Raw genomic sequence first — 27820 nt, 5'->3', positions numbered from 1 at the left:
CAGCCCGCCGCTGCCGAGCGCGCCCAGCCGCGCGGCGGGTGCGCGCGTCTCTCCCGCGTTGTTGTGCGTTTCAGGTCGATAAATAAACGTGTAATAGTTAATGTGCAGACACATCAGAGTAATAACAACGGGATGAAATCAAAGGATTATCAATCTCTGTTAGTAACTGCTGAATAACAATGTTGCAGTGTGATTGATAGTGCGCTTCATTTTATGACTTTTCTATTGCTCTTGATTTTTATAGCAGTATAAACAAACTAAATCATTTCTTCCAAGACTTCAGAGCACAATCGTCTTAGGGGAAGGGGGGAAATCAGAGCAGGAAGTCTGCGGGAGAGAAAAGAGCGAGCCTGGCTGACACTTCAGCGTGTCAGCGAGAAAACGACAATGGAGTATATGTAAAATCCCCTAATCGCATTCCGCTTCCGTACACTCTTGGTTTTGTCAAGTGCCTGAATTCACCTGGGCAGTGTTGGAGATGTATTTACAAGGATTTTATTCCCCGTCATCTTTCCATTTTTCCCAGTGTAGCCAGAAAACTGCCAGTCAAGTCCATTCCCTGTTATAATTTAAGGTATTCCCCGCATGATCATAGGAACTGAAGTTCCTAACAAGGAAAGGCTTTAGCACAATGGCCCAAAATCTTCAGAGTGACAAGAGTGTCTTCAGAAATCACTTCAGAGCAAAGTAAAAGGATTTTCTATGACGGATCCAGTGATTTTTCCTCAATAAATAGGTTTTAGATTGTTACACACACGTAGAACTGGAACAAAGGGGACTACCACAAAATATATTGGTTGCCCCTAATAAAATTTATTTAGACAGTTTACTTCTCATAAAAAATAGAGATTGAATTTCGTACAGGAGTGCCTGCCAAGGGGCTAGGCACTGGGAAATCATCTCCCCCCACCCCTTCCTTTTGCTTGCCTTCCGCAAAGCGCCCAGCGGGCCCCATCCCGGGCCGCCCGCCTGGGCCGGCTCTGCCCGCCGCTCCCGCCTCCCGCCCGCGCCGGCCGAGCTGCCCGAGCCCGGGCCGCAGGAGCGGGGCGGGCCGCGCTCGGGAGCGCTGTAACCCCAATCCTCCAGCGCCGCGACCCTGGGGAAGAAGGGGAGAGAACTTTCCACCCCCCAGAGCCCCCCACCCCCTCCTCTCCCAGCTAAACTCTAGCTCTGATTGAATGAGGCTGTAACATAAACAAGTGTATTTAACCAATTCCGCTCTGATTTAGGGACAGAACCTTCTTTTATCAGAATAATTATATTTGGAGCAAGAAACACGACAAAATAAGGTTAAACTGCTAAAGTCACAGGGTGGCTTGGCGTAAATAGCTGATAAGGTTTGTAATTTGATATTTTATTTATGTATTTATTGAGCATCCATCCAGCTAAAGGGACTGCTGTATGCAGAGCGGTGTAATTGCTTTTTACACTTAGCGCACGCTCCTAGCGTTTAGCAAATGCAACTTTTAGTTGCCTGGCTTGTTTGTGCTGCTTTTTCTGGTATCTTCAAATAGTAGTGCTGAAATATGGGATATTACTATTCACATTCCTGCTCCTCAGTGCTGCATTGTAACATTGTTCCTTTAATGAGAAGCGCCTCCCTCAATAATTAACGACCCCACATTTCCCTATTTTCTTGCTTGATGAAAAGAATCAATTTTAATTCATTGTAAATTACAGCTATGCTTTTGAGTGTTATTTGCTTACAGAAAACAAATCAAGTGACTTAGGCTCCTGTTTACTTTTTCACATCGGCATAGCCTAAACACAAATGACAAATCAAACTATATCCTTTCGTTAGGCGTAATATGGAGTTAAGAAATGGGAAAACATAAACACGTGCTTTTATTTCAATCAACCCTTTCGAAAATATGACTTATTCGGAAGTGAAGGACAAGGCTGCCAGCAGCTACACATCCCAATTTAGTCATTCTAGCCAGAGCTAAGTATGATGATCGTCGCTGCTTTATGACATTAGACTGCATGCAGGAGTTTGTAGCTGTGATAAATACGCTTCCTTGAAAGCAACTTTTTGAAGTTTAAACACATTCGAGCCAAGAATCATCGCAGCTGATAAGAAATGCAGCCGACAGATACTCCGAAAACAGCCTTTCTGAACACGGCAAGGAAAGCGCGAGTCTCTTGTCATACATTTTCAAATACGTTTAAGAGCATCGTTTTCCTGTTTGCTTATTTATCTGAATATCTATATCTGTGTTTCACTCCGGCTGACTCAAAGGCAGCACCTCCGATTGTCTCCTCGCTGGCAGACTGTGGGGAAGCTCTCGACAGCGAATCGGTAGCTTTAGATTGAAAGGATGGCTTCTATCAATTAATTTTCATCAGAACTATGACAACCAGTCTTTTATGGGGAAAAAGCTATTTTAATAAAATGTATGCCTGACACCCCCTCCCTCCGCTCTCTCCCTTCCAAATGCAAACTCTTTGTACAAAAAAAGTCACCTCCCATCCTCTCTCCAGCTCTGTACGTATGTGTGTATAGTCTTTTTATCACAATGTTAAGTCGAGAAACTTATAAAAACCGAACCTAAACACACTGAGTGTATTGTAGCTTATTCAATCAGATACGAATTACTGGTGTTATCCTGAAAGCAAAGAAAACGCTAGTATAAAGCATTTTTAAGATATATCTTTATTTTTAGGAAGAGATTTCAGTTCCAGGAAAAAATTGTCCCTCCTGATAGTTGAAGAATTTATTTAATATATACACATTTTAAAAAWTCCGAAATCTCCCCAAATGGCTGGATGAATAAACCCTTAGGCACAGCAATGAAAGAATATAAATCGGTGACTGACTTGGAGTATTTAACTTTTTCCTTTTTAACACCGTATTTATAATCTCTTCAATTACATAGGTGGTATATAATAATAAGGAACATACAAACAAAATATGTATGTGTTAAGTTCGCTGCTTTTCTGATTTCTATTTGCTCAAGATAAATAATCATATATCAGTTATTCAGTTAGGTGACAAGTCTAGTAATTGGAATAAAAAGAAAACATCTCATCCTTATCTCTTCCTATAACTAGATATAGCGCTAATAAGACTGCATCAATCTTATCTGGCAAATAAATAAAATAGACAAACAAACAAATTCGCCTCCAACAAGTTAATGTGGTGTATCTGAGTGGAAAGTAGATATTTTCACGCATTCTGGAGATGAGGAGTGACTTTTAATAAAATCACAAGAAAAACAAATGTAATTCTGTAAGCAATTTCAGAGCTCAGCCATCTCTCCCGCGCGCCGTTAGTTAGCATTCTCCAGCCGTCCTAACCTTTTCTTTTAAAAACCAGTTAGTTCCAGAAATATGACTGTCACTCAATCTGGGACCTTTCGATCCACCTTCCTTTATTATTTGGGGGCAATTCTGGAGGTAATATGGCTTATTTTACAAGGATGATTTTTGTTGACTTTTTTTTTTCTCTCTCCCCCCCCTCCCTTTTCCCTTTTGCCCGAGCGCGGCTAATTCGGGGCGTCTATATTCACTCAATTAGAGAAATCTAAAGAGAAAATCGATCTTCCATCTGCAGAAATGCCAGCTTAACAAATTAGATTCTTGTTTCGTGCAGGTGATTTGGTGACAGTCGGGGAATTAGAAGTAATAAGTTGTTGTGTTGGAGACCACCTCCCCGGCCCCAGCCCCGGCTCCGGCCCCGGCCCCGGCCCGGGCCAGTCCCGCGCCCGCGCCCGCCGCGGTGCCGCCTCCTCCGGCCGGGCAGGCGAACAGCCACCGCCACCGCATCTCCCGCTGTAATTAGTGCTGCTGCCCTCCATGTGGGCTCGATTAAACCGTGATTTAGCCGAAAGAAATATAATTATGGCTGCAAATAAAATAATCAGCATTGAAGAGCGATTTCCTTAATGAGATGGAGCGGTTGCACGTCACGGAGTAAAGGGGTCTCATTAAGAGGTGGTAATGAGGCTTGGGTGAATATTGGGAGTTGCACAAAATATCTAAACTAGTGAGAAACCCAGCGCCGGGTTTCCGCTCCGAGGGCCGGAGCCGCCTGCCCGCCGCCCGGCCGGCGTGGGGTGGGGGCGGCCCCCTCGCCCTCTCCCTGCAGGAGATACCCCGTGTGTCAGCTGTTWATTTTTTAAAAGCCTTAGTGCAGCCATTGGCACGSAGAGGAGCAACAACGCTTTATGGCRCCATCTTTTCACACGGTGCCCATGTCTGCCTGCTACGCCCAGCGCGGAGCCAGCCCACAAGCAGCACTGGCTGTTGTTACTACTATAGTTATAATTATTATTTCYACCTTGCCTCCCTCCCCGGGGCAGCGCTGCCAGTGCAGCATTTGCCTGGGCCCTGGGCACAGCCCCACCGCCATCACAGCTCCCTCGAGCATGTCTCAAACAAAAGGGAAAGGCTGCGACAACGCCAGCCCTGCTCCGGGTAGTAAAGCGGGGTGAAATGCAGAACACAGGGACGCAGAGTAAAGCCAAATCAACTCGGAAAATCAGCTACAGCCCCCACAGGCCATCGCCATCGCGCCTTCCCCGTCGTTCGCCCCGGCGCACCCGACGCCGACAAGATGGCCGCCGCCGCGGCCCCCGCCGCGCGTGCGCGGGGCGGCGGCGGGCGGGAAGCGGCGGCCGCGGGGCCGAGCGAGGGCGAGGAGAGCGCGGGGCGGCGGCCGCGGCCGCAGCAGCGAGGGACGCGGGCGGCGAAGGGGGAAGCGCTCGCCGGCCTCAGCGAGGTGCCTGAGGTACGGGGGGAGGGGGGGCGCCGCGGCTGGCGGCCGGTGGGGGCCGCGTGGCGCCGGGCCGTGGGGCGGTGCTGGGCACGGCTGGGCCGAGGGCCCGCGCCGGAGCGAAGTGTTGTATTTACATGAAATGAAAGGGAAGCGGAGGGGATAATAGCCTGCCTGTCACTCCCCAGGGAAATTACGTGCTGGCTCTGCTTTGTGGCTGAGGGAGAAGCATTGTTTTGCTTTTTGTGTGTTCCCCCCCACTGCTTTTTGTTGTTTAATAGTGGGTATTTGGGGCACATTTTGGTGCTTTTCCATCTATTCAAGAGAAGTGTCTCGCATATGAAATACTAAAATAAAATAAAAGACCAGGCTATTTTTCTTTCTTCGCTTATGCTCTCGATAACATAAACACGAGAGGGACTCTACATTTTGTTCTTATTATCACCAAAAACATTTCTCCTTTCAGCCTAGTACCTTCAATACACAGTAAAGGTCAAGTTTCTTGATTAGGAAAAAGGTCTGTATGACATTAACAAAAAATCAGGGGGAGCTGTGCTTGGCAGTTGGAGAGCGGAGACCTGCTCCCGAGCAGGCCAGCAGCTCCTGGTGAAAGGGTAGGATGGCGCCTGTAACCGCGTCGTGTTTTTTGCAGCCTGCTTTGGGCGGGCGATGTACTCGTGCAGGCAGAGGGCTTGTGATCGTAAAGGATCTGCACGCAGCTTAGCGTTTTAACCTGCTGAGGAACTATGGAGGGGACACGTGCTGCCGGTGATGCCCGTTTCCCATTTTGGTACTTTCTGAAATGATGGAGATGTGCGGGGGCCGGTTGACTCTAGCTCAGGATGTCTTGGTGATAGTGCTTATTATGTGCATAACCCCTGTTAGAAATTCAAAAGTAGCCTCAATGGGTAACTCTCAAAGTTATGTTTTTTTTTTCTTTTGTTTGTTTTTAAATGACCTCCTTCTAGGAAGAAACATTTTGGGATTTTGGATGGTTGTTTCTGTTGGGAGAAAATGTGAATGTTGTTTGAGGCAGGGGAAGAAATGATCAGGAGCCTCAGGAGACTCAGTTACTGCTGGAGGTAAAGAACCACTTTCTCAAAGAATACTTTTTTCTGCTTTCTGTCAGGGTTTCATTTTCAGTCCTTCTACTGTTGTTTGCTTAACCTACGTGCCTCTTTCTTTTCTGAGCCAACACAAACTCTTTTGCCTCCGTATTTCTCTTCCCAATTAGTCTGCCCAGTAGATGATGTTTTGATGACAGCTTCCATTCTTTGAATTGATATTCTCCAAAGGAAAAGTACCTGAGCTTCCTAAAATTATCCTGAAGGTAGGACAGTTCTCTCATACTCTGTCTCTGGTGAGGTAGCATGCAAGACTCAATGTAAATCTTTTGAGTTTCTTCACTGGTAAACATATCTGTACCTTCCCAACTAAAAGTGCAGAATTCTGTATTGCTAGGGAAGCTAAGGTGCTGAAAGGCATTTTTTTCTTTTATGATCCACTTGAGGAGGAAGACAGTCAAATCTTGTAATGGGCAGAAGGTGCTTTGTGTACTGGGAGAAATAGAGTGTGTCTGGACTCAGGGACTGGAGTAGTATACAGAACAAGTATTTTATTTAACAGTACAGTARTGAGCAGGCATGAAATTATTAGACTCCTAAAACTCCTTTTGCCTTCCTTATTTAAGGAGTGGCATGTGCTTGTAGTTGCAGCCAGTGAGACTGCAGGTGCCTCATCTGCTGATGACAAGCACAGCATCTGTACTCATCTGATTAATAGAGACTTTCAGTCAACACAGTTGAGCAATAACACATCACAGGTAGTATGTGTGTGTGATAAGTGACTGACTAGGTTTATCTTCCTTCACCTGGCATAAATGCAGTCCATTGCAGGTAAGTTACTTTCAGCCTTGAATAGTAGCAATTACTTGGATGGGAAAATTGCATGAAAGCACACCTGAGAGAGTCATTATAACGAGAGAGTTTGGCCTTGGTGCCACAGAAAACACAGAACATGACAGCAGCAGTGGCATCTTGGAAGACTGGGCTGAAAGAGACTTTCTGTGTCAGTAAGTCCATCATACTATGCTTTTCTTACTCTGATGGCAGGCCCACAGCTGGGAAGCATGAGAGAGGATTTAGATCAGAAGTACTAGCTTTTCTTTCTTAGCACTGGAGGCAAGGGTGGCAATGATRACGTTGTTGTCCATCTCCATTGTTCTCTGAGGATGAGGAACCAGAGAAAGAAGGTCATACATTAGAACATCCAAATCAGGGAGGGAGTCAGAACACAATGTGGAGCTTCTTTGCTGGTAATCAGCATATTGAGTCTCTGTGTACAACAGTGGTCTCTGCATGTTAATAAAGTTCTGCTTCTTTCCTAAGCCACATCATTTTACAGCTAATGAAACAGTGAGGGGTTGAAGGAGAGCGAGCCTAGCATTGGGAATGGTGACACGCTGGGGGAGGAAACCTCCTGCAAATGGCCTTCTTTATTTTGGATGGCTCCCAGCTGTCACTCCTCTTCTCTCTTACGCTGCCTTCAGAGTATGTCTTCCTTCTGCTCTGCAGGGGAAGAATTAGAGAGGCAGAGATAAAATAGCCCAATACTGTCAGGATAAGTGTGTTCCTTTTTGAACTGAATGTTTGAAAACAGTAGCTTGCTCCTTGGACTGCTTATTGAGATTCCTAGGGGGAATAAGAGCTCCAAGAAGATCTGCCTATTTATAAACATTTGTAAAACTTCTTTCACCAAGTTGTATCTCAGAAAATAGCTGTCAGGAGGGTGCATGTTTTGTCTTGTAGCATCATTATAAAGACTTTATCCTGAATTGCAATGCATGTGATCCTTCCTGATCATATAGCCACAATACCATTTTGGCAAAGAATATATGCTTTCAGGAGGCTAATGGGTTTTTGAAGGTAGAGCATGTTTCTCTGTTTGGCTTGAGATATATGTTCAGATTCATCCTCAGTCTTGAGCCCAACTCCTGTGTATCTAAAGTCAGCCTAACTATGTGCCAATAGGCTTTCCAACTCTTACGTCTCGTCATCTTGCCCTTTCCCTCTTCCCTCTTGACGCTTCTGTCAAATTCCCACAGTTGACAGCCTGAGTTCTAGTGTAGAAGATTTAAAGAACAGCTAAAGATTGAAAGTACCTTTTTCATATGTTAATCTTGTAGTGTGTGTGATTTTTCTCTTTTTAAGAGGATAGTGGCTTCTGCTTGGTTAACAGTATCAACTGTCTATAATACAGCACACTGCATACTCAAGTATCTTGGAATAATTAAGCTCTGCACTTCTTAAAACTACTTAAGTTCTGAGGCTTGTGCATGTGTGTATCAACTTTTTAAAATAATTTTGGAACACGAGGAAAGACTTTTGTGAGGATGACTGAGCAGTGGAACAAATTGTCCAGAGAGGTTGTGGAGTCTCCATCCTTGGAAATATTCAGAAGCCATCTGGACGCAATCCTGGGCAGTATGCTTTAAGTGATGTGGAGCAGAAGAGTGGGACTAGGTGATCTCCAGAGGTCTTTTCCAACCTCAACTATTCTGTGATTCTGTGATAAAATGTTTCTTGCTTCTTCAGTTAGTAGTAATTTGTTCACTTAACTTTCACCAGAAGATAGGAGTACTAAACTGAAATAAGCCAGACTGTGCCACTTAAAACTTGTAGATATTAGTCTCTCCAAGCTTTTCCATAAACTAGTTGATTTGTAGAAGAACAACAAAGCAAAACTGTGGTACTATTGGTAACCTGTCCCTGATAACATCTCTCTAAAGAGAAGTAAAGTTTCTCCATGCCTGGCTTATCAAGTATCTGGCCAGCATGCGAGTTTTGCTTTTGCCTATAAAGCCACAGAAGAGTCTCCCCCCCATTTTTTTATTTGAGCTTTGTGGGGAACATCTACAACTCAGAAGTTGATTGGCTGTTTCTGAATAGTGTCTATAAGAAGATTAGCACATCTCTCGAAGCTAAACCATCTGAGAAGTGATCTTGATTATAGGCAGCTGGTGATGTTGAAATTTTTAAGTAAAGTTTTATATTTGAAGTCTAAATAGAGAATATTAGTCCAGTTCCAGCTGAGTTTTTCATTAAAAAGGCAGAGCAGACTTTTGAAAGGTATGATGTTCAATGCAAAAGGGATTGAAATCTTCTATTTATCCACAGGATATGTAAAATCTTGGCAGATCTGTGTGACTTCCTGATGTTGACTCTTCATTTCCGTAATGTGTCTTCACCCTGGCCTGGCATTATTCCTTTTAACGTGAAAAAGATAGTTTAGTTTCCATACCAACTCAGCTCTAGGCTCCTTTGAAAGGAGTAGTATTTAGGATGTGGGTGTTCGTCTCTTTCCCCTCTGGTACCTGTAAGAGAAATGGCTCTGCCTTTGAATCCATTATAGTTCAGCAGTGTTCCCTTTACCACACGATATTACAGAGTATTTTTTGTAACATCTGTTCTCCTAGCGGTTCTTTGCTTCCATAAGAATGCTTTTTTTCCTCTCAAAGCTGCTGTTACATGAAGCTGTTTTACACAGGGACTCAAGTTCAAAGCCAAGTGAAAACACTGGTTGTCCTCCTTCCAATTACTGATCCAGTCTCAGGTCTGCCCATTTATAGAAAGTGATTTCTAGTAGTAGCTAAGTGATGTGACCATCAGTTCCTACTGGCTGAGAATTTTAAGGTCTTGGTTACTGTTTTCTTTTTGTTTTTTTGAGTCTTTGCTTGTCTCATTCACCAGTTCACATGAATAGTGAGACCATAACTCCTTTGGGATTATCAGTCTCCTGTGTTTTTWTAGCCTCTGGCACAAAGGGGATCTAACATGATGGCCCTTTAGATGCCATCTCTGTGTAACTGCTCCAGGATGTGGTTTACCATCTTGCTTTATGTAGGCTGATGAACAGTACGTTGGTAATATTGCATTGATTTTTAAATTGGTTTTGACTAAGTAATTTGAGCTTTGTTAGCTTTGATAAGGAAATCCGTTCTTTGTTCTGATCGCTTCTTGAGCTTCTTTTTTTCCTCGTTAGTTCCATCTAGTGTAACTAAGGGGATGAGGTGAATTTCAGATGTCTTCAACGTGGGTTTTTGTGACTCGTGAGCCCACAATAGCCAGGAATTTACAGTTGATTCAATATTCCTCAAACCCAGTGGTAGTGCTCCAAGAATAGCTCAGTCAAAGAAATGACTTAGTGATCTGTATTCTTTAAAATCAAGTAGGCAGGTAAGTCAGTTCAGGTAGTTGTGTCTTTTCATTGTCAATACTTAAAACTTCATTTTCAGTTATAGCTTCTTAATTGAAAGGAGTTTAAAACTAAAGTTTACTGCTTTCTAATTTTCTCAGCTAAGAATAACAGCTATATTTTAGTTAAATTTTTACACTGTTTAGAAGGCAATTTACTCTCTTGTGATGGCTAGAATTCTTACTGCAGTTTTTTTCTTAAATGCTGCRGTTCCATAAACAGTATTTGATATATTCATGGAGGTAAGGTCTATCAGTGACTATTGGCCATGATACAGCCTTCAGGAGAGGAAGTCTCTTACRTCATTGCTATCCCTGGCAGAGCCTCCTAGCTGTCAGCAAAGATCACTGTTACACTTGTTTCTTACGCTTCTTCCTTGAGCATTGGCTACTGGCATTTGCGCCCCCCACATGTCGCTCAGCCTGGGAGTGTGTGAATACAGCTTCCTGCTGCCACAAATGATGCAGCCAAGTTTCCTGCATTTGGAGAAATTGCGGGACTCTGCATACTTGCAGTGTGAGGACTGAGCTTCACCCTGAGAAAACTGTGTCCTTGCCCAGGATGTTTCCTCTGGTTTCTACTGGTGACAGAATGTCGGGCAGAGGAACTCGTCGCTGGGCCTTTTAATGGGAGCTGTTCTGCGTTCTTATTAATTCTGCAGTGTGCTGTGTGATAGCTCTTGTGTCTTCCTYGTCCGGGTTCAGTACCGCTTCGGCCTCGCACCTGAATGTCCTGGTGATAGATATTGTGTAAACAACCTGAGAGAATGAACCATAATGCATTAATCCTTTTGTGGAGGAAGTTGTTATTATGCAAAAATATGAARTTTATCTTCTAGGTTGAAAATAGAGAAAAAAAATTAACATATCCAGTATGTTTTTTTTTCTGAAGTTACCATAGTCATAGGTAAATGTAGTCTTTATTTCTTAACCTAGTCTCCTGAAAATGTGTAGAACCCATAAAYAGCAGGATTTATTCTAACAGCAGGAAACTTAGTCACTAAAAGCATCTAGAGAAATTTCACATTATTTTCATAAACTAATCTAACCACTTGCATCTATCTGTGTAAACTAATTACTTTTTTAATTAGGCAGTCTTTTTGATTGCTTATGGAGAGCTGTGGTGAAATTTATCACTAATTATGCTAGGGCAGGAGGAGGCCATGGGATTGTTGGGAAGGATGAGAATTATTTTATTTCCTTTTGTTGAAATGGAGAGCAAGTAGTAATTGATATAAAAATAATATGCTTATTTTTTTTCATCTTCAACCTCTATAGCTTCTCTTAACCTTACTCCTTGAGGCTGTTTCTGTGGGTCAGTGGGTTTCCTTCCATCTAACATATTATCTATAGGAACTTCAGAACAAAAAGGAAACCAAACCGTTACAAAGTTAAAAAAAAATGTTTCTTCCTCATATTAAATGTAATGCCTATGCTAATAAGATCTAGATTTTGGGCTTTGGTGAGCTCTGGTGACATTCGATCAAAAATGCTGGCTTATAAGACACGTTGGAAAGTAATTTTCGAAGGTTAAGTGCTTTTTTTTCGGYGTGATTGAATATATTTTTAAAAAACATGAGGGAGGCAGGGGTTGCATATCTCTTGTGCAATCTCCTCTGCTGTCCTTAGTCCATCGTTTGCATTTAGTGTGAGACCTGTGTTCCATACAATAAAGCAGTGTGGCCACAACTATGCATAGAAGACAAGTCATTTTGCTGAGGAGAACTGTTTTCAACTTTTTTCAATTCACTGCTTTGTACTGAGCAGTGCAAGGTTTGAAAGGCACCTGCCTTTCAAACAGGTAACGCTGAGATCCCCTGCTTTGAGGGGGCTCTGGGAATCACTTCTTTGAGTTCTCATCCTGGATCCTTCTTTAGAACTTTAGAACTTCTAAATCATTAAAAAAAAAAACCTCAAATGTAGTGCTAATAAATTATAAGTCTTGCTTTTCATGTAGAATATGTTGAGGGACTTTATTTTGAGATGTACTGTATCAGAGAGCTGTCAGAGACTACTTTTCTGAATATAAGAAACTTACCTTCAAAGAATCCTTGGGAAATTATTGCTGGGGAAGAAAGTGCTGTATATTAATTAAAATATTTTAGTAACATAACAAAAGCAATCAGCCTGTAAATTAGCCAGTTACAAGTAATTACCTCAGTATTGTGGAGATTTTTCAAGTAAAGGAAGGAGTTTAAATTAGAGGACAAACAGAAGAGTTTTGAAACTACTCTGTTTTCAATATGCAATGTAACTGAGGACTTAAGAAAAACTGTTTTCTAGGTAAGGGTACCAAATTTGTATGTCTTTTGCTTGGACTGCCAGTAGAACTATAGATTCAATGCATCCTCTAAAGTTAGAGGACAAGGATCATAACTGTGCAAGAGTAAACTTAAGAATAGCTGGCAAGCCCATGATCAGAACAATGGGCACAGGTCTTCTATTGAAAACTTCCTTCCAAAAAAAATTCTTGTTTTCCTTTTCCTCTAAGATTAGCTCTTCTGTTACTTTAGTCAGTGTGTAATGTTGAGGAAGAGGAAACAGCTAGGGGAGAATATCATCTCAGTTCTTGATGGAATCGGAGGGAGATAGAAAATAGCTAGGAAAAAATATATGCAAACGTGGTTCAGGTCCTGACGACTGCAGACATGACAAAGAATTCTGCACTAGAAACTACTGCACTAAGGAACTTTCTATGGGAATCTGGCTTATAGGTTAACTACTCCATCCCCTGCACCCTTAATTCTAAATGCCAACTTGGGCCATACCACAATGTTACTACCATTCAACCACTATAGAAACATCTGTGTTGAGCCTTTATGCTGACCCGCATTTTCTGTGGAAGTCAGCAACTGTATTTCATTTTTCTGTGGGTTTGCTTTTCAGGAATGTGCATTATTTCTTCAGAAGAAGAGTAATTTTTTAAAAAACGCTACCTTACCCAACAGACTTGCCTCCCCTCAACCCCAACACACCTTTTCAGCTCAACATCTAGTCACTGTACTCCACTCAATAGCCTCAAGCATTTGCTAAGCAAAGAATTATTGCTTCTCAGAGTGCAGCTGGTCAGGTAAGGCATCTAGACTGCTTGATCCACTCAGCTGGTGAAGGTCCATGGAAGAAGCTGACTGAAATAAGTGAGAAAAGACAAGTAATCTCCATTCACTTGCACTGTGAGCTGGGCAAAAGTGTCCTCTGCTGCCATCTGGCAGTTATGCWTTTAGGACACAACACTGCCAGGAAGGTACACCTACACTTTTATGAAACCATAGTGTTGTCAAAATTGGTTTTGCTTCTCAGTGTTTTCTAGTATAAGTCTGAGTTCTAGGGTACTCTACTTCAAAAACAGATCGTTCTACAATCAGAAATCTTGCATTGTTAATAGTTGGCCAGAGCAATGCTTAAGAGCGATGAGAAGCAGACTTATTACCCTTGAAGACCTAGCAGCAGAATGAGATGACTTTCGTTAAGATTCCTATTTTTTTGCATTTTTACTCTGCTTAAAAGCAAGAGACTGTGCTAGACTGACATCTGAGACTTTTTCAAGGGAGTAGCAGCAAGTGGTTATTATGCTACTTACTCTGCTGTAATGCTGTTACCTACATTATTAGTCTTACCTGAAATAAGTCTGAAGACATACCACAGTATTCACAGTGATTTTTATCAGTACAACCTTATGTTTATAACTGTGTGCAGAGAAGGTAGATCCTCAAGGCACATAGATGTAGGTGAAACTGCAGTTTACCTGAACCCAGGCACATTAACAAAAAGTTTTATTAGACTATTTCATATAGCACCACACAAAAGGTACACTGTGCTTTGTGTTGCCTTTAAAGAACATGCCAAAAAACTTTCAAATTATAAAAACTGGAGAAGTCATCCTGAAAGAGCCACAGGTTTTGTACATTATGTTKTAATGGTCTTCCAGGGAGATTAAGCATTGTTCCCATACCCATTAGTTCTCTCTCACCTTCTAGGTTTTGAGCTTTGCTCAAAAAAAGTCACTTAGGCCAAGATGAGCAGCTCTGCTCTCCAGAAAAAGGTTCACTTCAGAACTTCTACCAGTAAGTCCAGCTCACAACATACTAGACAGCTGCTAAATCTTGTTTCTTGAGAAAAACAACTTAATCTTGATTAACAGTAATAATGTGAACAGGGCTCTGCAGATCAACTCCAGGCAAATTAAGAAAGGTTTGGAATTGGCTCTTAATTCTGCCTTATGTTCAAAAAGAAACAAGGTGTAATGACAGATAAATAGTATCATAGAAAAAGATGAGTGACTTATGGTCATTTAGCCCATCCACTGTTTCAGTACAGATTGCTGTAATAGCCTGAAAATATTTCCAATAAGGTGCTTCTAAAGCATTTATGGACTTGTCACATTTCTTACATAGCTAGACATTTGAACTGTAACATGTTTCTTAGCCTGAATTGTTCAGAATAAGTTTTTTTGTATTACCTATTACACTATTAGCCTTACATTAAATAAGCTTTTTTGTTGTTCTTTCTATAATTGAGGTGAACCGGCAATATTTCTATTTTGCCTGAATATGGAACACACAGATGTTTCAGAACACCCTTTATTCAATGCATTTTGGAGTTAAGAGGCTAGTTATTTGCATAAAGGGAACCTTAGCAAGTCAACAATATTAAGAGAGCTGTGGTCAAACAGAAGTGTGGAATGGACCCAGTGCTAATGCATACAAAGAGAGTACTGAAAATCTTCTAGGCTTCCAGCTTCACTGACTCCAGTATGGAACGTGCTTCTTTATACTCTTCAGCTTCTTCCAATTCTTTTTCATTTTCCTGGAATTAAAAAGAGCTTTTGAGTACTTCAGTAATAACTGACATGTGACTAAATACAAGAAAGAAACCCTGAAACAAAAAGGTTACATCAAAAATGAGAACATTAGTTCTACGTGATTCAAAGCACAGGTTTAAAATATAATGGCAGTCATGTGTGAGTAGACTTATGTGTACCTTTATTCTATTAAATAAATGTTTAAAAACAAGTGCATCAGAATTGGAACTGATAACAATAGAACTCAGAACAAGAGTACTTTTAGGAAAAAAGCTTAAGCAGAGATTGACAATTGAAAAAAACATATTTAAAGTTTATATGAATACAAAAAAATTGGAGGTAAACTAAGAACAGAAAGTAGATCTGCTGCAAGGAAGCAAGTCACAAGTTTTTTAGATTTTTGAATTTTTGAAAACAATTGTAACCRCTCCACACTTGCATTTGTAATTTTAAGTTTGTACACTGTGTGGTACAAATTTAATAGCATCTAGTATAAATCACTTCTGCATCCCAGCGAAGTTTAAATCCGCTAACTGTCAAGTAACAAGTTGTCTAAATGACAAAAGGAGCCTAATCCTGCCAATTACTAAGCATYGGTTTTGGAAGACACTGGGGGCATATTACCTGAAGACAAGAGAAGTTGAGTTCTCATTTGAAAAGTGGATCCTGACTGATCATTGTTAAATTTTAAAAGTCACATGTCAGAGGCTTAACTACAGTGTGTAATATTAGCTTATTTACATCTGTAACAGAATTCTTGGTGAAAAATCAGCTTTTAAAGGGAGCATGATAATCTCCAARCTTAGTTTACTTTCTGTGAAGCTATCTGTGCAAGAGTATTTATTTCTGCAAGTAATCCATATCCTAAAACTGGAGCACTGATGCCCACCTCACTAATAAATCATATAAGCACTACTCAACAAGGACTTCTGCTTTTTTTTTTCAGTTGGCCATAGCAAAATAAATGTGTTAAGCAAGATATTTTGAATATTTCAGGTCTCTACGAGCATATTTTATATATCCTCACAAACTAAAGAAAAAAACCTRTCTGCTGTCTAAAGCTGGTAAACTATTTTACCTGACTGTGTAACTAGCACAGGAATTCAGAGTCAGCTCAGTACGTAAGTGCATGTTAGGTATATGTTCCATTAAAGACCATTTCTAGCATTCTAAGACATAAAATTTCTGCATACTATAGACCAGGTTTGCATAGACAGTTACCTGAAATGGAATACTGGTATGTTACAGGATGTCGGTCTTGGAATCTGTAAGTAATTCTTCAGTCAAGTTCTGTTATGCTTCAGTTGTACTGCAGGCTAAACATGTTTATACAGTTTCATCCCAGAAAGAACACCTCATAATGTGCGGTGTTCAGTATTATTTGATAAACAGTTTTTGGTGTGATACTTACTAATAGTTGAGTAAGATCTGCGTGTGCAACTTCTAATCTGCGCTGGCAATCTGGAATCATCATTCGTGATTCTTGCAAGATCTCAATCTGTGAAAATTGGAAGCCAATGAAATGAAAGTTTATTCCAGATGGAAAAYGTACTTTTAAAAAGAAGAGCCTTTTCTCTGAAAGTTCAGTAGCCCAGGCATCAACAAGGAACTTCAGAACAGTTGCATATTTTCTGAATAGACCTTTTTATTAAAATGCACTGACTTAGCATAATTGCTTAAAATTCTGTTAATGAATATTAATAAAGATTTTACAAGATGTTTCCTGTGTGTTTAATTAAATACATTTTCTGCACTTCAATTTATTTAATATTTAGAATATATTTTTTTTGCCTTAGAAACAAGTAGTACTGCCTGGTAAGGTTTCCATATAACATTTGTTAAAAAATGCTATTTAGAACAAACTTTCTCCTGCGGTCATGAAGCAGCTTCATCCAAAATGGGATCAGCTGGTTATATAAATATCTCCTGCATCTTTTGGGTAATAAAGAAAAACAGTGTTCAGATAATACCACATAGAGATAATTACTGCATGAAAAAAGTTATTGAGTTATTGATCACATTGTGTGCACACTGCAGGAGGCTCTGACTGAAAGACAAAGGTAAAGAAAAATGAAAAGCAAAGACCAGCAGGCTCATATTTTTGATGCTTATCATGCATAAAAAGTTATTACTTATCCTTGTGCTTCATTTTAGGAGAAAGATTATTCTCACCATGCACTTTGAACAAAATTACTAAACTGGCTCCCCACTGAATCTGAACATCCTGCCTCCACCTACAGAAAACAACTTCAGATTTATACAAGGGAACACTTATTTCATGGAACATTTCTGAACCTGAAATCCATCCACTGAAAAGAAAAGGTGTGYGGAGTTGTTCAGTAATGTTAAGTCTATGTGGAAATGAAGATCAGTTAGATATTAAAATACTAACCCTCTTCTGTATTCAGGATAACCTGCAAGGGAAGCCTTTCACTTTAAAATTATCTCACTATATTCTGTCATTCCTGCGTTGTATATTCCTGTTAATGCTGTAGTGTTTGGAAGTACTGAAGGGAACACTAATATCTAGAAGGAAGATGAACTATGACTGAGAATTTATTTATGCATACAGAGAATCCTTTTGTGTTAAAACATTATAATCATGCATTTGTGTGTCACTGCTCAAGTTATTAGTTCAAGCCATTTTTGAAAGAATTTGTCATTTTTTTTTCTGACTTCATTTCAGAGAACCTAAGGCAAAACCCATCTACCTTAATGAAGAAAGATAGATGAAAAATGCTTTAAAAAAAAAAAGTTAAGCCCCTCCAAGTTCCACTTCTCGGCAGCATTATTGTTTTTCTTCAAGTGTTCAGTATTAGACTGTATTAAAAATAATCACTGCATATTACAGTCAGYAGTGAATGAATAAACATTTGTAACTTCCATAGAATATAGTGTGCCATAAGGTGCATGAGATGATGCCTTATGTACTGCTGCTTTGTTCTATAAAGAATACCTGCAGGGCTGAGAATGTTCAGTACTGACTTCCCTGGGCTGGTACTGCTAAGCAGCTGGGCACTGTGAGGCTGGTGGATGATGTGGAAAGCAGTAGGTCATTTTATATATGCCATCAGTAAGCTATCTGTGAAGGGAAGTCGTATAACGTGGAATCTGCAAGAAAAGAACGTACGACTACCCAAATCACTCAGTTTGAAACAGAATTTGATAGAGATCTGAAGGGGTACCTGCATTTTACTTACATTTGCCTGCTGTTATGCAATACTAAACAAAAATCAGAATAAAGTTAAATCTTAGAACCTCTACATCCAGTAGGTGCAAGCAGTTGGAGAACAGGAATGGTTAGAGAACCAGGCAGTAGTAAACTACTGAACTAGCTACTCAGATTTTGACAACTTCCGCATAAATACTTTTTTTCTTAATCATCTTTAACAAAATAAGCCCAGGTAGACCATTTACTGTTACAAATCTATATAATAAAGTGAAGTTGGAAGCTTGAACAATTAGATGAGCTTTAAGATTGGAATTATGAAAAGGCAATTGCTCTCCAAATTCTATGAAAATTAAACAGCAGCGCTACTCCCCTTTCCCAACACACTCCAGAAACTTTCTGGCAGAATTCTAAGTAGTTTAACTTACAAGCAGGTCACAGAGGAAGTTACTATGGGAGAATGATCTAACTTTGGAAAGAACCATAACTATCTTCAAGGTTACTGTGAATTACAACACCAGATAGAAATATTGAAAACTGGAATAACTGAAGTGCATCTAAATAAAGTGTTAAGACAAAAGCAGTAAAGCACAAACATACATACAAAGACAAGCACATTGGATTTGTTGTCAGTAAGTGCACACGGGATCAGAAGAGCTATTGTGACTACAATGAGGATGACATCCCCATTCTTTTTACATGTTTTGAAAAGCCAGTATAACAAATCTCTTCAAACAGCCAAATTTCTAGTCAATTGCCTTTCTGTATTGAAAGTATTTCTACTARGAAGCCTGACATCTTTTGAAAGAAAGTAGTCTGTGTTTGATGGAGCTCTTTAATTGCTGGTGTGTATATAATCTAGTTACTAAACACAATGAGGATTTTTCTTACATAGGATCAGATGTCAAGAACTGGTGTCTGTAATACACTATCAGTAGGCTTCAGTCTGTTTCCCATAAATTTCAGATTGCATTGGCAGATAAAGTGGAACAGAAAAGTCAGGTGCAAAAATACAGATCCACCTATCAGTTGCTCAAGTGGAAGTGCACCATAGCAAAACAGTCAATCATACATTTTCAAAATAAGCTAAACCCAAAGGCCAAACAACTCTGAAAAAAACAGCTGAGGAGGTAATGTCTGAGGGATAAACAATTTAGATTTTAGCAGGTCCCACAGCAACAAAAGTTCAAAGCCACTATTTCAACTTACCAGGGCAGATTGGAGCTGCTAAAAGGAGAGAAGATTCTCTAATTTAGGATCATCCAAGCACTTATGTTAAAATATCAAATTTTCAGTACTTTAAGAACATGCTTAGAATGGAAATAAATAGTATTATTTAAGAGCATCAGTATCAAGTATTCTGCAGCAGGAAGCAATTTCATTCAGCTTAACTGACATGTATAATAGGGACAACAGAGCTTGATCAACTTCAAAAAAGATGGAAGCAGATTTCTGTTTTTTTTTTTCTTTTCCAGCTGACCCATAACTAGACAAAAGATTTAGAGATGTACAGATCCACAAATAATCCAAAAACAATAAGAAAACCTCCATAGGTTGGTCCGTCATCCCTTTATCTTAGGAGGGCCATACAAACTACTGGGCCATAGAGTGTGATGACAGTATTGTTTTACATGACAGGATTGGCATTCTAGCCACAGAAGATTAGCTAAGAAAATACAGATTTATGAATTAGTGTGTATGTGTGTATCTCTCTCTCTTTTATATTATATATATATATATATATATAAATATATCACATACACATAAATACTGACACACGTGTATGTATGTGTGTGTATGTATATGTATATATAGAGTTCTTGGAAGTGAGCCAGACTGAATCACCAGAGGTTCAATATGGGACTGTGAGATGGTAATTAAAAGGAGATGCCTTTAAATTCTGCTTCATAAACTTTTGCCCTTTGACTGAGAACAATCATGGTTATTCTCACAGACGGGTGAAGTGAAATTACAAACTCAAAGACAGTAGGGAAAAAAARAAAAAACATGYAAGTAATTCAGTTTGTGAAGAAAAGTGCTGTTTGTTCGAACTACTTTTCATTAGAAAGCTTATAAGACACTTGAAATCTGTTGACCAGGTAAAGCCATATTTGACCATGTCTGAGACTCAAAAGAAAAAAGACATCTCTAAGTATCACAAATACCAATGGTTCCAAAATTAGTAAGTCCATAAGGAAAAGACTGTAGCACAGTATTAACAGCAGTGTTAGTTGGTTAGCTGGTTGGCTAATCAGCCAGCTTATAACTTGTAGCCACAACATGGTATTGTTTCTCACCCCAGTGGTAACYAGGGCACACAGAGATATCACGTGCAGGGGTGGAGGCAAGAAAGGCAGGACGAAGGGACTACGAAGATGCAGGGGCTGTGGGAGAAAGCTGGGTATAGGAAAGACAGGGGACTATAGATGTGGCACTAAGCTGAAGTTATAACCATTGGGGAGAAAGGGATATAGAGAAAAAAAAAACCTCAAACCACAGGAAAACAGGTTTTGTTAGTTCCACTTCCTATAAAGCAACTTGTTTTCTTTACAAGTGACAGGACCAAAAGAGGCTTGAGTTACCCACAAATATAGGACACAGGAAGTGATTACAGTCCGTTGCATGAGTTCTTTGCCAATATATTAATCAAAAACACTTCCGAAGGACCACGAAGAAAAGCTTACAGAAAAAAAAAAAAAAAAAAGTGGAGGGAGCACACCATCTCTTTTCTATGGTACTTTTAGGCACTGAAACAGCTGTGTATCAACTACAAGCTTACTACATTTGTAGCAAGAAACATGAAAGAGAAGAAAATCCACCAGATCTAAATGCCTCTGTTTTAAACTTGGGCTTTCTCTGCAGTGCCTCTTAGATGAGGGCCAATCCAGTCTCTTCTATAGCAGATAACCTTAAGAGGTACAAGGCAGAAAGGAAAATTTTCCTTCTGGAAAATAGTTGGTCACTGGCTGCTTCTGCTAACATATAACTGTCAGATTTTCTTCATTGTCAGCTGCCAGGGGTGAGATGGACAGAGAACTTGAAGCTCAAAGATAGAGATACTKCTCAAAGGACAGAAGCAAAATTCAGTATCCCCCAAGTAAAGTTTTTTGAATTAAATATTCATATAATAAATTACAGGGGCTGTTCCTTTAATATTAACTTGCAGAATGATAATAGAATTATCAATTATATAAAGYAGTCTTCTAATCTACAGGCAGCACACTTCCTCCTAGCAGCTCTCAAGACTCTACCTGAACAGATCGTACTTGTTGATGCAAGTATGAACCTCATCCTGTAAACAGATGAGAGGTGGTAAAACCTAAATGAAGAGGTTTCTTTGAAAGTGATGTGAGGAAAACAGTGACAAAGTAAGACTTTGTCTTTTCCCAACAAGAGTGGCTCAGCCTTTTCAGAACGCATAGCTGTATTTTCTCTCCATTATCTTTAGGGGAGTGGAAGTGAGGGAGCTACACTTTTTTTTTTTTTGAGTAGGATATAGATTCTGAACCCACACCTAATGTAGTGTRCACTTTGCTAAAAGCTAGCAGGCTGCTTAGGAAAGGTTTTAGAATAAACTAGAAGGTTTTGAGGGGAATCTTCCTCTTATTTTATGGAAGCAAAATACCTGGGGAAATATCTCTGCCAGAACTAGGAGCAGAACAGACTAAACCAGGAAAGTCAAGTCCAGACGACTTCTTTTCCTGTAGAGCAGAGCAAAGGTGAGCCCAGTTACAAAAGTAATGAATCTTCTCTCATCTCACTGGCAAGTCTCTCTACTGAAGAAATGTTCTCATTCTAACTTATTCCAGATATTGCAGAAGCATCTCATATCTTCAGTATAGAATCTGGAATACAGAAGGGTATTTATGTCTCACTGAGGGAAAAAAAAAGAAAGAAAGGAAACCAGCCTTTGGAAAACAGAAGGGGGAAAAGTAAGACAACAGTGATGATTTGTCATCGATTGCTCTCTTTCAGAAAGCACATTAGGTAACTAACCCATAAGTTGAAAACCTTTTCAGTACCACCTGTATGTCAAGAATATTACTCTGTAGCTAATTCAGAGAACTCCAGGTTGCTAAGCTTTTAATAAGAGACAAATCTGTACTTGTCAAGGATACTATCCAAAAACAAAGTGGAGCATCAGACMCTTTGTTAACATTTCCACTGCCTCTTTACCTAAATGGCTGAAGCTACAGAGTTCAGATTATTAAGCAGAAGTCATCTGTTCTTAGAGAAAACCCAAAGGGTTATGAACACAGACTGCAATGAAACTGAATGTTTCACCTAATCTTACTATACTTGATTTGTAAGAAGACTTTGTGTTTGAACTGATATGGAGGGGGATGTAAAGAGTTAAAAATTGAACAACCCCACTGAGGCAACTAGAGTACTTCTTCAAAGCTTAAACAGGTATTTAGAAATTTACTGAGCGTGCCAGTGTTCAAYAATAAGATACGTAGCTCACTCTGATCTTCCACGCCGTTTTTTTTTCAAAAACAATATAAATGATTTCCAGGTGTATTTCATTTTTAGCCACTTCAAGAAATATTCTACCTCTCACTCAAAGTAAGAAAAATACCCGACTTTTTTTTTTTTTTTTTCTAATACTTGGAGAAAAATGCTATTAGCATGAATTGTATGTACTCTACACCATGCAGATATTAAATTCCCTGTTGAACTCATTTGATTTTTATTTCATTTGGGAATGACATTACATGAGAAGTGATTTAGAATTGTAGGATTGTAGATAATAGAATTGTATTAAAAATCAATCATTTATCAGTAAAAACACTGACAGTTAACTAAAACTCCAAAGTAGATGCACTACCCCACTGAGAGAAACCAAAGAGTAGGTATCTCAGACTCCTCTCACACTCATGAGTACTCAAGATAAAAGCATTAGATTGTAAAGGGTGTTCACTAAGTTCAGGACAAATCAAAAGCCACAAAAGCATGAAAATACTGTTTCCCACCATTAGTCTGCACTCATGGGTGACTAGAGTGCAAAGAGTTTTTATTGCAGATAAAGTATCATGAAACTCTGTGTACAAAGACTTTATATATTGAGAATCATTAGAATTGTGTAGAAAATAAGTCTTCATTGCTAAAAAAAATCCACACTGAAGTACAACTGCATTACTTGTTGGAACCAGTCACTGCTTTTAGTGACTCTTCACAGAAATTATATTCAGTATTTACAAAGAATTAAAATGCTTAATAACCTTTCTTTCCTAAAAGCCTTGTGGTTGAAGATAGTGTAATTTTGAGACACAACGTTTATGAAAATCTTTTCTTTCATATCATTTTTCAAATACTGCTCTTCATTCATATTTTTATGTCAATGTGGGTCAGATAAGACTTCATTGAAAGCTTTCCCTGAATTTATAATCTTTCATGTACATTTTGTAAGCAAAACCAGATGCTAAGAGTCTTTTTTTTCCTTTTTAATAAACTATAAGTGATGAAAAAGGAAGGGCTTCCTCACCCAATAAGGCTAGAAATTCTCATCCTTGGTAACACAGCCTACCACACGCATACAGTAGCACTGAGAGCCAAACTGTCATTTTTGTTTCTATGAGATAAGTCCACTCTTCATGAAATGAGTCTTCCCGGACAGTGCAGGCTGGAGGCTTGGATTTAATTGCTGCCAACAACCCTGGTAGATCACTGCTACAACTACAGACCACCTGAATTCCCAGGAACTGCAAGCTGCTCCACTCTGTAAGACATCAGGGAAAAATACTGCTAAGTCAAACCCGAACTATTGTTCTGCAAGGGGACTGATCCCTTCCCCTTATAGACCAGACACACATTAAAGTTACTTATGCTATAGGAATAGCATTAATTATGTTAAAATACAAGTTTCTTTGCTCACTTCCATACTGTTAACCCATAAATTCTTCTGCAGAGTTGCAACTAAAGAACTAAATGAGAAAAAAAAGAAACCACTAAATAAGCTTGAAAGCATGCCTCCCTCAACTGTGGATTGATTCTATTTACATAGCTGATTTCCTACCTCAGCTAAAAAATACATTGTTAAAGTTATATTCTAGTCTCAAATGATTGAATTTATTCCTCTTCCCAAACGCTATTTTTTCATTACGGAAGTAAACTATGAACATATTTTAAAATAAATAGTAATTCCTAATCTGAATAATTGTAATTAAAAGCAATTCTTAAAATGTGTTACTACAAATAATTTTGCTGAAGAACTTTTTGAAACATTTACTCCATTCAAAACCTGCTTTTGAGCAAACTCTCCTTCTATTACATAATTTTCTTTAGTGTAAAAAGATGTGATCCCCTGACAAGTATGCACGTTCTTTCTGRGCCTCCAAGTTTATTATAACTTAAAATATTTACAAGTTTCAAAAAGCAAAATGTGCTAAAAGAACAATAAATGAAGTGTATTTGGAGGAATTAATTGCTTTCAAAATGAATTCAGGCAGTTTCTGAATGAACTGGGGTTGTTCACTGAAAAGGCTTTTGCCACTGTTCTTTCTGAAAAGATCCTCAAATAGCACATTACAATTCTTTCCACAGCAAAAGTTCACAGCCTCTGCTGTGCTTGACTTTGATGTTTTTTTGCATGTCAGTGAGGAAAAACATGCAATCAAATAGCGTGATGAATGGGGAACACTAAAAATGAGGATTGCATTCATTAGTTCTTGTTAGCATCAGCAGATCTTCAAAGACTACTATTTCTACAGCATCTTGGAGTCAGTCAGCAATCAGGCAAAAACAGTTCAGCTCTATAAATATAGTGTTTTCTGCAAATTTTACATTTGCATTTCTTTCCCATGTTATAYGAAAGCAAGACAGGCCATGCACGCATGGATTGAAAATTGAATTTATTCAGGAATTTGTTTTAGCTTCTTTTAAAAAAGTTTTTTTCTTATCTTGTCCTTGTTAGGTTTTACACTCAGGTTTTCTTTAACCTGTTCTATTCTTCTTCCATTGTTCTAATTTACTTCACTGTTTCTGTGAAGATTTACTTGGGAACAAAAATTAGAGATCACAGACAAGCCAAACTTCTATAAAGAATATAAAAAAACCTCCCAAACTGAAGCCTTCTTTCAGTGACAAGGATACCTGACATTTCCTCTCCTTCCAAAAGGGCATGTACCAACTGCCTCCAACCACCCACTGTCCTTTGTGGGGAACATGGCAAGAAAAATTCCACCGTACTGTAACTGTGACTCTAAATCAACCTTGAGCACATGCAACTACAGCATGCACATTTCAGCTAGTGAGCCCCAACAACTCTAGCAGCTGCTARGAATTAACCTACCCATTGCTCTCTGTGCTAGGTGCCTGTGATTTTTACCAAACACATGCTAGCATACTCAGGGTTTGTTCCATCTTCCTATTAGTTAACAGACACTCTAAATTTCACAGTAATATTCCTGCTTACCACCAAGCACTTAACCAATTATCTAGAGCAGTTCTTTTCAGGTTCTCAGCATTTTTGAGAAATAAAAGTTTGTGATGGCCTCCTATTCAATGTTAGTGACAGCCATCCTGTCACCAAGTGCTAAATAATCCATGTGCAGTCTCTGTAAAATTTAACATTTTGGAGGAAAGGAAGTTTCTGCAAATGCAAGTTACAACTTTTGCAATTAACAGAACTTTTAGTCTAGTATTTAAATAACAAGAGTCTGGAAGGAGGTACAGCATATTCTCTTATTTAAGGATGACTATGATTAAAACAAAGAAAAGMAGCATAGAAACAAGTTTTAGAATAGTTTACCTGCTTCTTGATTCCATAATCATCACATGCTTCAGCTTTCATTTTTTCAATCTTTTCTTCTTGCTGTTTTGCTTCTTTTTCGTACATAACTTTTTCTTTTGCCAGTCTGTAATTAAACCAAGTGATTGTGTTAGTCTGGCTCTGTTATGGTAAAAAGTTACACTACTGATAACAAAAAGTCCTGAAAGCTGCAGCCCTAAATATTAGCACATATTATAATTTCTCCAAAGAAAGGCTCTTTTAACACTTCAAATAACTGTATGTAAGAGATGCTGAATTTAGCTATTATATATAACAGTTCTTATACAAATATTTTCAATAAAAATACATTTTTTATTTTAAAAGTTTGGTATACACTTATCCATATAGACTACCCCAAAAAGCTATATATTGGTACTTCATTTCAAATACATAACAGAAGCAGCAAAGAAGTTGCCTTGTTGATCTGGATGACAGCTAATAAAGGAGAAAGCTATCTTTGTATCTCAAAAAAAAAAAAAAAGGAAAAAGAAAAAGAAATCCCATCATAGGTAGCTGAAACAAACTTAATATTAAGATGTCTGTAAAGGCAACATTGTTATTATTAGCTTTTAGATCAGCATTTGTCAGCCCTTCCCAATATCATCCAGGTTCTGATAGTTTTGAACCTGCTGAATAATGCCACTGCACCAAGTACAACTCCTTAGATGGAAAATGATGCTAAGGTGGTATCCTTCTTAGTAGTAACTTTGAAAAAAGGTATTACATTCAAACGAAAAGAAATAGCTGTTTCAGGCTCACAAACTGCAATCCCAAAGTATTTTGCCTGATCGCAATTACATGTCATGCCATTAAATGCAATATTTCACATACTACTTTTGGCACAAAATACTAAAGTAAATTTCCCAAACAACAAGACAGTCTCATAGGCCTGTGGTCCTTAGAGTACTTACTGTGTGTATGTTGATGGTGGTTTTGGAGACAAAGTAGCATTTCTGTGATTTACCTGGTACTTTTCTTTATGGTCTGAAATCTGAATTTTAGTCCTAATGATGGGTCCATATTTGGTAGGAGGATGCTTTTTGCTAACAAGTGTAAAAATTCAAGAATAATGTATTTTTTTCTACTTTTCCTGTATTTTCTATAGAGAAGAACTCAGTGTGCAGCTAAGAATATGTACAACAAATTTCTGTCACCACTGAGAAAAAAATAAAACTAAAATTTGCTTTGAAAGTATTGCTTGAGGTTATTAAGGAAATGCAGACCCTGAATGCCTATAAAAATGAACAAGATAAGAACATTTGTAGGTCTTAAAATGTGGATAAAAGCAACAATGAAGTTCAATCTCATGAGACTAACAGGATTTTATCTGACTTCAATATGCAAGGCAATTTCAGTTTCAGATGCAAAGTGAGGGTTTTTCCACAGGTTCCATCAAATACAGCAATTGATAAACATAAAAATTTCTGAAGGTCAGAAGAGAATATTAATGTAGTCTAGACTGATGTTCTGTTGTAATTTTTACACAGTAATTCCGTGTTCATATACATGTATGCTGGATCACATAATGCCAGATTCAGACCAAAACATCCTTCTGGATCTGTAGAATGATGAAGCAATTCCTGGCTGGTGCATTCAAGACAAAAACTGAACACTGAGATTCTAATGCAAACCTGAAAGCGTGCCAAAGAAAATCCTTCCCCTAACAAGAACAAGCATCAGATTAGCCTATATTAGGTAAGATTGCTTAAGTAGGAGAACTTACCAGGCAAAAGAATGTAACCAGATTCAAGGAGCAGATACTATATTATACAAATGAAAAGAGAAAATAAAGGTCTTGTAGAGAGCTTCATGGTCACGTTAGCGCATCAGAGCAAATTAATTCCTAATTTGTCACAGTTAAGTGCTCCACTAGAAGTGCTGCAGAGGATGGACAGTTCAGAGCAGTGTTGGGATGATAGGAACCTTTTGTAAACTAAAACTGCAACAGAAGGAGCACCCCAGTAACACCTTGAGAGAAATTTCTAGAGCATGTTCTAGTGTTGTAATAGTGGGTACTCCTTCCTGCTTTTGACAGTTTACATCAACCAAAATTGTTTTGCCCAAATAGCTTCATGTTGTGGTTCCACAACAGTTGATCAAAGTCGGGCTCTGG

At 39.0% G+C, this 27820-nt stretch overlaps 1 protein-coding gene across 2 annotated transcripts in view; it reads right to left on the bottom strand.

The window, feature by feature from the left end:
* Positions 1-14532: 14532 nt before the first annotated feature.
* TBCA (tubulin folding cofactor A) overlaps positions 14533-27820 on the bottom strand; it is a 33671-nt gene continuing 20383 nt past the window's right edge. Inside the window, exons 2-4 of one of the 2 annotated variants that reach the window (XM_085321988.1) lie at positions 25687-25792; positions 16179-16265; positions 14533-14772 (exon numbers count right to left, since the gene is read on the bottom strand). In XM_085321988.1, the coding sequence (XP_085178114.1) occupies positions 14692-14772; positions 16179-16265; positions 25687-25792 (274 nt within the window). In that variant the 3' untranslated portion in view covers positions 14533-14691. Of the gene's footprint in view, positions 14773-16178; positions 16266-22742; positions 23656-25686; positions 25793-27820 lie in introns of those variants that run through there. The other variant, XM_085321989.1, reaches the window with a different exon arrangement.

Source organism: Rhea americana, unplaced genomic scaffold (assembly GCF_003343005.1).
Source record: "Rhea americana isolate MKP2758 unplaced genomic scaffold, rheAme1 scaffold_74, whole genome shotgun sequence".
Classification (NCBI taxonomy): Eukaryota; Metazoa; Chordata; class Aves; order Rheiformes; family Rheidae; genus Rhea; species Rhea americana.
This window is presented reverse-complemented; position numbering and strand designations above follow the sequence as displayed.